General features: G+C 45.5%; 1 protein-coding gene across 1 annotated transcript; it reads left to right on the top strand.

Annotated features, from left to right (window-relative positions):
* Positions 1–5,447: 5,447 nt before the first annotated feature.
* On the top strand, positions 5,448–6,740 carry LOC143746440 (uncharacterized). The gene has a single exon (XM_077238235.1). It carries the CDS (start codon positions 5,448–5,450, stop codon positions 6,738–6,740), a length of 1,293 nt encoding a protein of 430 aa, XP_077094350.1.
* Positions 6,741–12,980: the final 6,240 nt, after the last annotated feature.

The raw sequence follows: 12,980 nt of genomic DNA, 5'->3' as shown, positions 1-12,980 counted from the left end.
CATTGTAACAATGCAGTGAAAGTTTATTTTCAAAATACATTATCGTGGGCAAGTGCACCCACATGTGCTTCAGGAGACCCGAGTTTGAGTCTTGACTCGTGGACCTTTCCTGATCCCGTCCCTCCTCTCTCTCTCTCCCACCTCACTTTCTGTCTAGCTACTGTCCTATCCTAATAAAAGGCGAAAACGCTAAAAATATATAAATACACTTATGGTATATTGCTTGTATGTTTTGAAGACACTCGTAATGTACTTGTAACACAAATAAAGTACACTTTAATATCACTAATAAAGCATGTAATTAGTCCCTACACAGGCATATACTATACTACTAAGTATACTTGAAGTTAGTCCAACTTAGTTCACAAAAGTACACTAAATACACTTAAAGTTATGCTTTACTACAATGTAATTACAACTAAAATATACTTAGTAAAAAATTAGTTGTTTCAAAATAGCACACTTCAAGTTACCTAATCATTAACACACCTAAAGTATACTAAATTAGTCTGGCTGCAAGTATACTTAGCATATTTCTTTTTCACCAAGGCCACCCCAACCCCACCCCAAAACACTTAGGCGTAAGCAGATCATACGATTGAGATCGTATGAATTTATATAAATTAGCCACCAATTTGCCAAAATGTTATGATGAATTGGCATGAGATTGTATTGCAAAGAATGCATTTTTGTGGTCAAATGCGACACAGTCGTTGAACAATGAAAAAAAAAAGCAAGATCTAAAGAAGCGTTTTTAGAAAGTTGTAATTTTAACCGTGCAATGGTCAAACACGTTAGTCTAGCACATTTACACAGAAAAACAATGGAAAAGTGGAATGGAATAACATGTTCTGTTTAAACAGCCCCTATTAATGTTCTTAAAACGTTACCACAAAAAAAAAAAAAAAATCAGAACGTTCAGAGAATAATCAAAAGTAATGATCCCATAATGTTTGTGTCACGTACAGACTCAGACTGAAAGGACCAGGAAACAAGCTAAAACTCCAACAAGGCGTTTATTTGGGCAGGAACAATCAATAAACCAGTAAGTGGTGATACTTGAGATTGTGGATGGTGCGAATAGCAGTTTGTGATTAACTGAGTCATTTACTTACAGATCTGGATGAGCACACAGATGACTGGAGAACAACTTGGAGTACTTGCAGATCTGGAGATAACTGAGAAGACTGAAGACTGACTTGGATGAGGTAACAGGAATAGCGATTGTGGCAAACAGGACATAAGGCAGGTAAGTTGCAAGTAAGTAGTGGCATTAGACGAGACCAGACAATAGCCGTGTTTCCATTACCCTTCAAATTGCGCAAATTGAAATTGTGAATTAAAAATATGCCCAATGGAAACAGGTCAATTTATCACAATTGATAAATCAGTTTTATCAATTTTTCAGTTTTTATGCTCGCATAAGGTGGGTTCTCTTTCATCATCTCGTGTTCGAGATCCACCTATGGGAAGGGCATCCGTACCTGACCTCTGCAGAAGCATCCAATTGCACCAAGTCTGGCTAGACAGACAGAAGCGCGCAGCCAATGCCAGGTGAGGCCACACCCCCTCACCTAAGGGCATATAACATCTGGGCGCGCTGCTATTCCTCAGTTGACATTCGCTTCTCGCGATCTCTGCATCTCACAGCTCGGTTGGATTTTTACACTGCTCACCTCGTGTCTTCAGGAGGACATATCGACCAGATCAGCCTCCGCCGGACGTGACAGTTGTTTATTTTTCAACTACTGCTGCTTTGCATTCGGAGCCGCCCACGCTCTCGCTATTTTCACCGTTTCTCCTCACGGCTGCCCGCCACGGATTTCTCCGTTTTCTTCGCTGGTATGTCACTGTCTAAGCCTGCAGCCTCTCCAGGGGATAGCATGTCACGGGCCTGCCCGGCCGCGTGTGGTGCCCTCATCGCAGCTAAGGATCTTCATCAGCTTTGCGTGGTCTGTTTGGGTCTTAAGCACGCTCGGGAAGCCCTTGAAAACCCGGAGAATTGCAGTTTCTGCCTCTTGCTGCCTAGGAAGCTGCTAAAACGCCGTCTTAAGGTGGCAGTGACACAGTGCACCGGGCTCAGCCCTTCTGACTCGGACGGGGGACACGGTGATGACGACGCGCTACCGGGGGCCTCCCGGGGCGCAACGTCTCTCGTCTGGACTGACCAGCCCAATCCCGCCTTCCCCGAGGAGGACATCTTCGGGGACAACCTCACTCTCGTCCACGACCTGCCCGGTTCTGGCGAAGAGGAGGATGCGGCCATTCTTGGGGTTTCAGAGGACGAGGAGGCCATCCCGCCCTCTGGTGTTCCCCAGGCTACGGCCCACGCGGTTCTGCCTCAAGCCATCCTCCTGGAAGTGTGTGAGCGAGCGGCCGCTCGTCTCAACATCGAATGGCCGGCACCGCAGAGCGCCACCGACCAGGAGAGGGATATTTATGATGGGAAAGTGCTGGGACCCCCTCCCGGCCCGAGGAAACAACTCTTCCCCATCCTCCCGGCGTGCGCGAAGCACATGAGAAATTATTGGAGCGACCCGCTCGACTTCAAACACGGTCTCACGGGACTCGAGGTTAAGGACATGGCGGCGCACGGTATGGGCGAACCTCCCACCGTCGAACCTTCCATCGCCAGGCACCTTAACCCCGCTCAGGGCGGGCTGCTCGCTCCCCCCAAGCCGGTCTTGCCCAACAAGATGGACCGTTTTGCTGCCTCCGTTCACCAGGCAGCTTATAAGTCCTCGGCCGTGGCTGTCAGGGCCCTTAACGTTTCTTCGCTCCTCTCCGCCTACCAGGCGGAGATCCTTGAAGAGTTAGGGCAACAATTGGAAAAGGGAAATCCTTCTGAAACCCTGTGGAAGGAGATCCTAACGGTGAACGACCTCGTCCTCCGTAACGCTCGGCAGGCCGTCCAAGCTTGCGGGCGCTCCATGGCGCTTTCCGTGGTCGGAGAGCGCGCGCTCTGGCTGAACCTGTCGGGACTCCCTGACAGTGAGAAACGGCGCATCGCGGGCGCGCCGGTGGAGCCCGGCCGGGCTCTCTTCGGCCCCGCCGTCGCACTGATGCAACAACGGTGTGACGATAAGAAAAAGGAGGATGAGGCCTTCAAGCTTTGCCTTCCTAGGAAGTCAGTCCCACGCCAGGCGCCCCCTGTGCGTTTGCCTAACCCACCGGCCACGGGACGACAGTTTCATCAGGGCAGAGAAAAGCCCCGCAACAAACCACCCCCTCGGCAACATAACCCAGCACCTACACACAAGCACTGGGGTAAGCCCGCTCCCGCCGCGGCCGCGGCCGGGAGACCTGCGAATTCCAACCCCACCGACTCGAAACGCAAGCGGCCTGCCTGATGTTCAGCCGATGGGGGCTTCGAGTCCATGTTCACGGGCCGCAAGCCCTTCGGACTCCCCTCCTCTTCTAGGACCCCCGTCCAAAAAACCCAGGGGGTCCCGCGGATGGGTCAGCTCTCCGTGTGTAAACGAGACTGCCCAGCTCGTGTGTTCGAGAGATGTGTGTTTTCCCCCCACGTTCAGGGGGCCCTTTGTAAGGGAAAGTTTAAGCTCAGTGACACCACACTGCCCACACTCTGTTCCCCTCACTCTCTCAATAAAGGCTTCGGCCCCAGTGTTTGCCCAACACAAAACACACAAAACACAAAAAAATACGAATCAAATGAATTCGTTTCGGTGGGAAAACCTCTCTCCGCAGAGAGAATTCATCTCACTGCAGAGAGAGGAAATCCCTCCGAACCCCTGCATGTCGCCTCTAGTGTACCCACTAGATGGCGCCATTGCATCACAAATAAACCTGTCGGTCTCACACAGCTCCGCTCTGGCCCGAGCGGGAGCTCTCGCGAGTCACGAAGCGGCTTGGCGAACCGTTTCAGCTCCCGAGTGGGTGATGCGTACAGTAATGCAGGGTTACAGATTGCAATTCGCAGTAAAACCCCCGCATTTCAACGGCATTCTCTTTTCTCACACGGAAGAGAACGCCTCTCACATTCTGAAAGAGGAAATTTCATCTCTCTTAAACAAGGGAGCGATTCAGGTGGTACCTCCCAATCTGATGAACCAGGATTTTTATTCCCGTTATTTTCTGGTCCCGAAAAAAGGCGGCTCTCTCCGCCCTATCTTGGACCTTCGAGTGTTGAACAAACATTTGAGGAAATACAATTTCAGAATGCTGACACAAGGCGCACTCGCCCGTGCCATAAAACAGAACGACTGGTTCACATCAGTCGATCTGAAAGATGCTTTCTTTCACATAAGCATCTATCCTCCGCACAGGAAGTTTCTTCGTTTCGCCTACCAGGGCATATGTTACGAATTCACAGTTCTTCCGTTTGTACTCAGTTTGAGTCCCCGGTCTTTCTGTCTGTGCGCGGAGGCGGGCTTAGCACCTCTGAGAATATCAGGTCTGAGAATCCTGACTTATATAGACGATTGGCTCATCATAGCCGAATCAAAGGAGAAGGTGTTGCAGGACACCGACCGTGTGCTCGCGCACATCACATCGCTCGGGTTTCAAGTGAATGTGAGCAAGAGCAATTTCACGCCCAGTCAGAATGTCATTTTCTTGGGCTTGGAGTTGAATTCGGTCTCCATGCGAGCGCGCCTCTCTCAAGAGTGCGTTCGCTCGCTGATGAACTGTCTGACGCAGTTCAGAGAAGGGGCGAAAGTGCAATATCGCACATGTCTCAGGCTACAGGGTCTCATGGCTTCATCCACCCAAGTTGTGCCATTGGGACTTCTGAGGATGAGGGCGTTCATGAAATGGGTCTTGTCACTACATTTCAGCCCGATTCGCAACCTTTGCCGCTCGGTAACAGTGACACGCGCCTGCTCGGCGACCTTGCGCCACTGGGAGAGCGAGAACTTTTACGCACGGGGAACCCCTTTGGGGGCGGTTACGATGCGGAAAGTTGTGACGACAGATGCGTCCTTGACAGGCTGGGGTGCCACCCAGGAGGGCAGAACGGTGAACGGTCTGTGGCCAAACAGACTACGTTCAGCGCACATAAACTATTTAGACCTTTTAACCATTTGGAAAGCTCTGAATCATTTTCTGCCTCACCTGCAGGGACATCACGTTCTAGTACGGTGCGACAATACCACGGCTGTGGCTTATATCAACCGTCAGGGCGGCATGCGCTCGTCGAAACTCCACGCTCTAGCTTACAAGCTTTTGGTGTGGAGCAGACGGGTTTTCCTGTCGTTACGCGCAACTCACGTTCCGGGCATCCTGAACAGAGGTGCGGATCTGCTATCAAGGGGAAACCCAATCTACGGAGATTGGCGTCTTCACCCTCAGATAGTGGATATGCTATGGATGAGATTCGGACGGGCGAGCGTAGATCTATTCGCCTCGCGCGAAAACTACCATTGTCCTATGTTCTTCTCTCTAAGGGACATGGACGCGCCCCTCGGGGTAGACGCACTGGCCCACCCATGGCCCAGAGTGCTCCTGTATGCTTTTCCTCCCCTGTGCCTGATAATTCCCTCATTGGCCAGGGTGAGAGAGCAGGGCCTGTCTCTCATTCTGATAGCACCCAGGTGGCCCAAGGCACCATGGCTGGCGGAGATAATTCCTCTGTTATACGCCGAGCCGTGGCGCCTTCCCGTTCGCACGGATCTATTGTCCCAAGCCAACGGGGAGATTTACCACCCCCACCCGGACAGGGTGGCTCTCTGGGCCTGGCCCGTGAGAGGACGAACCTGAACGCACTTGGGCTTTCGCCGCGTGTGGTCGCCACTATTCAGAATGCCAGGGCCGTCTCTACACGGTCCTTATATGGCTGTAAGTGGCACGTGTTCGAAGGGTGGTGCGATGGGCGCGGTCTCACATCTTATCAGTGCTCAGTTCCTGATATTTTGTGTTTCCTTCAGGACCTCATGGAAAAAGGGAGGTCTTTTTCCACCATTAAGGTCTATTTGGCTGCGATTTCAGCCTGTCATGTGGGTTTTGAGGGCTCTACTGTCGGGCAGCACCCTCTAATCCGCAGATTTATGAAGGGTGCACGCCGCTCGTTGCCAGTCATCAGGAGAACTGTTCCGGAATGGGACCTCTCCATGGTGCTGGAAGCACTGTCTCAACATCCTTTTGAGCCCCTGGGGAGTATTTCCCTTAAGCTGCTGTCCTTCAAGACAGCTTTGCTCTTGGCCTTGGCATCTGCCAAACATGTCAGTGAGCTACATGCACTCTCGGTTCACCCCTCGTGCACTAAGTTCTCCCTCAGTGGAGATAAGGTTTCCCTTAAGCCTAACCCGGCCTTCATGCCGAAGTGCTTCCCTGCGTTCACTTCGGAGGTGTTGGAGCTGTCCGCTTTTCACCCTCCACCTTTTACCTCTCTGGAGGATCAGAGGCTGAATGCTTTGTGTCCAGTCCGTGCTTTACAGGCTTATATGACCAGGACCAGCGCTTTCCGGAAGAGCGACCAGCTCTTTGTTTCATGGGCCCCTCCGCACAGAGGGAGTCCCATATCGAAGCAACGCCTCTCACATTGGGTTGTGGGTGCTATAACTATGGCTTATGAAGCAAAGGGAGTGCAGCCCCCAAGGGGCATCAGAGCTCATTCCACAAGGGGCTTAGCCGCCTCTTGGGCTTTGTTTAGGGGAGTGTCACTGCAGGACATCTGCTCCGCTGCCAGTTGGGCTTCTCCTCATACCTTTGTGCGTTACTACCGGCTGGATGTCACCAGAACCTCGGTAGCACATTCGGTTTTAGGGGTTGGGTCTTCTTAGCTCTTCCCTGTACCCTGTTGAAACCAATAAGAGTGAATGGGCCGGCTGGTCATGTTCATTCTTGCCACCAAACATTTACTTCCCGTTATGGGTTTAGTTTATGTGCCTTGGTGGGTTGGGGGTACTTTCATGTATGTGTCTCATGCATGCTTCATGTCCTGCGTGTCCACAGCAGTCGGTGTGGCGTCACCTTTGCAGGTTCATGATTAATGGACGTGTCAGGCACCGCCTCCCCGAGGTGACCGTCTTTCTCTGGCTTTCAGAACCTCACTGTGAGTGTATTGGGCAATCGGGGAGCTGTCCATGTCTCTCCCATAGGTGGATCTCGAACACGAGATGATGAAAGAGAACAATAGGTTACTATCGTAACCCCGGTTCTCTGAAACATCGAGTGGAGAGATCCACCAGCTTTGCCCCGCTTGCTGCACGAGAAGCGAATATACTTACTGAGGAATAGCAGCGCGCCCAGATGTTATATGCCCATAGGTGAGGGGGTGTGGCCTCACCTGGCATTGGCTGCGCGCTTCTGTCTGTCTAGCCAGACTTGGTGCAATTGGATGCTTCTGCAGAGGTCAGGTACGGATGCCCTTCCCATAGGTGGATCTCTCCACTCGATGTTTCAGAGAACCGGGGTTACGATAGTAACCTATTGTTTTCAAGCAATTTCAAGCGAAACTACAATGGAAACAGTTTTTGCGCATTTAGTCACCTGACTTAGATGACGCGGTATGTTTGGACAGAATACGAGACAGTTCTTTATTAAATTCATAAAAGACAAAAGAATTACAGGAATACTGGATTCTAAACCTCAAAGAAATGCCACAATCAAGACTTTGAAGCGGATATGAGGGAGAAACACCCAGAAACAACTCATATGTGCCGCTCTCAAGTATAAGGGTCTTTCCTTGCCATTAATGATTGGATAACACGCGTCTCTTTGATTATTAATAATGGCCAGTGCAGTGGCTGAGATATAGGCTACATAAACCTACCCATGTTTGTTGCCAACCTACCAAGTTTTAGTTGCATAACATCGGTTAATGGAAACGCCGTCATTTCTCATTCGTTTTTTGTTGACATTTAGAAAAAATTTGCAAAGGTTTTGCGCAAATCTGTAATGGAAACGAGCAGTTTTTCCTCTTTGTCGCCATCTCTGTTCAAAATCTGCAATTGCAGTTATTCGCGGAATGATCAGCTTACGTGGGTTGTGCCACGGCACAGTGTGGATGAATCCAATGTTTGAGGAGAATGTGCGGCTGTCGGTCACCGCGCCGGTGTGGATACTGGCATTCACAATCACAGATTGTAGTTTTGGAAGTATGAAAACATAACAATTTGAACAGAGTTTGCACCATTTGTAGAAATGAAACTAAGTATGAATTAACTGTATTGAAAAAAAAAACAGTAGAAATAGGCTACAGTCAAGATCTTGAAGAACCACCAAGTGTTTATTTAATTGTATTTAGAAAATGAGATAACTTAAGGCTACTGTCGGCCATCCCTCCCAAATAAGGCAGAGTAACAAAATTATTCTAAACATAGAGGGGTCAGGCAGACCAACACACATTAGATCAGCTTAATGGGATGGGATCAAGTTACACTTAGGCATACTTGGAAATTATAGCCTTTTAATACACTAACTACATTTAATATTTGGCAGCAAAATGTAAAACTTGTTACACCAAAACTGGCCACTGACACAAAGGACAAAACTATGGCAAGTTTTTTTTCTGTTATTATTATGAACGTCTGAGTATTTCCAACTATGACAAAAAATATAAAATATTTTAGACTACTATAAGCCGTCATTCAAATAAGGCATAAGAAAAGCATAATGACCTATTTAAAACAAAGAGGTAGTTGGCCAAAGACCGAAAGACTAATGATAAGTGATAGTATAGGCGTAATTTGTGGGTGGGACGGGTGGGACATGTCCCACCAATTTTTGCTAAGGTCGATATTGTCCCCACCACTTTTGAAACATCTTGCGGCACGAATGTCCAGGCCAGAACATCTCCAGTTAACTAGCAGAGCAGTCATTTTGTTCATTTGTTAAATAAGAGGCGATCTAGAGCTGAAATGTGTTTAAAAAATAAAAATAAATTATCAAATGATCAAAGTGCTCGTTGCCGCTGCGATCAGTGGTGCGGATACTGTGTTCTCTTGTGGCTCGTGCACAGTCTTCACTCGGACGCGTGCTTCAATCCATTGTTGAGACTCTCTATTCGTTCTGGTGAAATTACAAAACAAAATATACACAAACGTGTCCCTGCCTGATATACAACAACTGATAAACATAATCGGTTTTGATGAGAAGAAAAAACGTTATTCGAGTGCGGATTAGAACCCAAGACCTCTGACACGCTAGCCAAAAGTTCTACCACTAAACCATTGGAATACACACTTTATATAATCAAATCTATGTATTTATTCTTGCAGTTAGCAACACACACACACACACAAACACACACACAGCAAGCTCCGCTCTGCTGTTGTGTGCCCTGCGCATGCAGGTGGAAAAAAGTCACGCAAGTAATTTACGTCACGTGATCTGCTTTTTTGATCAGCGCTTTTGGGGTTTGCCGATCAATCTATTTTTAGCTATTATCGGCCTATCATGATCAGTGGCCAATTAATCGGAGCATCACTAAATGTTATGACGCAAAGACATGCTTGAATTTCCCGCGGAAATCCACCAGTACCACTGGAATAAAAAACATTATTACAAGCTTACCGTTTTGAATTGAGCTAAGGCAAGCAGAGAGTTTTGAACACTGGCTGGTTATGTATGTACTTGCTTAAATTTATTTTGGATAATGTTTTTACCCAAAAATAGTTAAGGACTGCAGCTTTAATTTAATCAACACAAACAGGAGAATAACTAGGAGAAAAACACAACCATTACATCATAAATATTAAACAATGCAAGACAAGGAACAAACTGAAACAGAGGGCTTTTATACACTGAAAACTGAGGAGCTTATAAACAAGGCACACCTGAACTGAAGACTCTAATCAATCTAAACCTAGGGGACAAACAGACATGGATCAGACTGAGGAGGATATGATCTAATTAACAAACTAAAAGCAAACAGAAGACAATGGAAACAGAACATACACCACCTTACACTGATAATGTCTGTGCTCTATTTACATTGTGATGAGGTCGGATGAGTGTCAGTTGTGTGTGATTGAATGCCAGGATGGATGATGGGAAATGTAGTCCTTGATCAGTAGCTACTCTGGTGAATGTGACAGCCGTATGATTGAGGGATGGCCTGTCGTGATTGTGACAGTTTGCAAAATGTAAAATGTTTCCTTATAATGTTTGCATTACCAAGATTCTTTTTTTTATTATTATTATTGATGTTTTTCATAAATTAAAGTTGTTCTGTGTAATTGCTTTTGACTACTAAAGCATCAAAGTACCATTATATGTTTGCAAATATTTCGAAAAAATGCTAAGTTCACATAGCCTTCTTGTTTCTCCGAAAAACAATGATACAGCCAGTTATTCTACATTGAAATGTCCATTCTGTGTCAGAATGTCTGTTTTTATTTTAGACTTTTATGATCCCACTCACTGCCAATTTACCCAGTAGTATTTTGACACCCCGGGTTGCCCGTTGATCGGAAAACACATTGTATTACAGCCATGGAAGCCAGTAAACAAACTGGGTGAGGGATTGCAGATTCTACCAGACCTAAAAAGCCTCAGTATCCATATAAAATTTTCTACCAGAGGCATATTAGAAAGCAGATAAACCAACTCATCAACTTATGTTATAAGCCTCGTTGTCTTCCATTGTCAGTTGCGCTCACTCCTGTTGCATGTTCTCAATCTGGCAACCTGCGTGAGCAGAGTCTGAGGAGGCGGCGGGAGAAACAACTCTCTCCAATATTTTTGAATTGGAACTGCACTACCCATATCAACATTTTACAGCTCATTCAATCAGAATTTAGAGTCTATTTTGTAATAAAAGATCACTCACATAAACATTGTGCATCTTGAACTCCAGATCCTTGAACTCTTTGAACAAACTCCAGAACAACAAGCATTACAAGCCAAGAAGAAAAAAAACAAAACATCGCCGAACCTTTTAAGGAAGGTCAGGCACTTCCTTGCACCCATGTTTGTCTGCTCCACCTTTCTTTCTTTTCCCTCAGCATATTTATTTTTACTGCACATCCATATCCTTAAGCCCTCTTAACATTTCAGACCATCGAGAAGCTCTTAAGTGGATGAGCGCGTGTTAACTGTGTCTTTTCAAACCTTGACATTTAATACTCAATATAAATCTCTCCAGAGACCTGTTATTTTTTCAAGAATGTAATTACATACTTTCAAATAAAACTTGAAAGGGCCAACAAGTTTTAAAACACAGTGTGTGCTCTCTGGACGGCGGGAAGGAATTCCAAGCAGTTGGAATATGCTAACATCTCAGTGTGTGTGAACCACGGGCCCTTGGCAGGACAACATAGCAGTCGTTGCTTTAGACCTCGCTAGACACACAAAATAAAGAGACAATTAATCCGCGACGGATTCAAGTTGCCTTTACGCTGACTAACAAGAAAACGCTGCTTGAATGTTTACGGCTGAAGATTTACAACAGCTGCTATTTATGCACTTTAAACCACCCAAAATTGATAGTTGCCACACAAAACATAACACAACAGAGAATACATCTTGGCAACACTTTATTTAAAGCCTTTAAATATAATGCATTATAAAAATATTTTTAATGCATTAATTGTACTGCATTGTATGGTCTCTTATCTATTAGTTGTTGCACTTTTAGAAAGTATAATTAATTGAAACACATGACAAACAACCAATTGACAAACAATTTCAGGTGGAACAAGAATCTGCAAATATTATAATGCATTTTAACTTTGTTTTACAATCATTTATGAAAAGACCATTATAATGTAAATTATCAATGCCTTTATAATGCATTATACATGAAGGCTTTAAGTAAAGTGTTTCCAATTAGTTTTAGATTATATTTGCATTTGGTTTAGGACTATTAGAAGGATACTCCATGGCACTCTGTAAGTAAATAATTATGCAAAGCAATCACCTGATGTTTGTTGAACAAGCAGCTCTTGATTAATGGTGATAATATAAAATGCTATTAAATACACATAATACAATTGCTTAATAGATTGTATGCCCCTTTCACCAAGAAATGTAATACAATTGTTTATGGTGTGAACCCTGTGTACCTGTGCCATTTGATATATTTTAGACGACAAAATAGCTTCCTTTCCAAAAAACAACGCAACATGCAATTTCAGAACTTTTGTTTGCATTCATGAGATTTGTGGGTTTAATTTCCGTATATGTGATAACAGCAGTTTAAATCTCACAGCATTTCCATGCTATAATTTCTCAGTGGGACACAATGTGTTTTATGTGAAGGACTATGGGAAAAAAACTAACCAGCAAGACCTGAAGCCTTTAGGTCAAACACCAGAAACATAATTAAACAAGGAGGACAGCTCCTTAAAGCAAGTCCCTCCCAGGTTTCTTTTCAGCTAGTATGTTATTACCAGACTGAGTGCTGCTTAAACTCTGGGAGTGGTCAGAAAACTTGGCAGGGCTTGAGGCAACATAGTTCTTTGAGTGTGCTTTTGGGTCTTGTTGGGGTGTGCTAGTTCAGTAATAGAAAAATACAGTTTTACCACAACAAGGTTGTGTGGCATGCAAAATGCAGATTTAACAAATCGAGTTGCAGAATTGTGATTTGAACTAAAAATGTAAAAATTCATACTGCTGCACATCTGCTCTATGTGTAGTTAATAATTCTGAAACTCAATTACTCATTATTAATTGCTCATAAACATGTTATCAGACCCACAACAAATGTGCTATTTCCAGAAGCATTATATTATATTATAATATATAATTAGGTTAAAGCGAGACCATCAACGGGACTAGCCGGATTCCACAATATCTTTATGTACACAATATTAATCTTTTACATTGAAATCCTTTTATTTTTACTGCACCATTGAGTTTAGACCAGGTTTCAGTCTATTTCAGTTCCTCAAAATAGCTAGCAACACGCCAACAATGCGCCCGATCACACATCGTTTTCAGACCAGCAGCCCATGGGCATACAGATGGGCGCAAATGCATTTGCTATTTAAACAATGTGGCACAGGACGTGAAAATGAAAATGCGTCGGGCTGAAACTAGTGAAAAACACTTGCATCGCGCCTGGCTCTGCATTGCGT

This window comes from Siphateles boraxobius, unplaced genomic scaffold (assembly GCF_051911475.1).
Source record: "Siphateles boraxobius isolate OS27281-9 unplaced genomic scaffold, OSU_SipBor_1 22, whole genome shotgun sequence".
Lineage (NCBI taxonomy): Eukaryota > Metazoa > Chordata > Actinopteri > Cypriniformes > Leuciscidae > Siphateles > Siphateles boraxobius.
The sequence above is the reverse complement of the archived record's forward strand: the minus strand, read 5'-3'. Positions and strand labels throughout refer to the sequence as shown.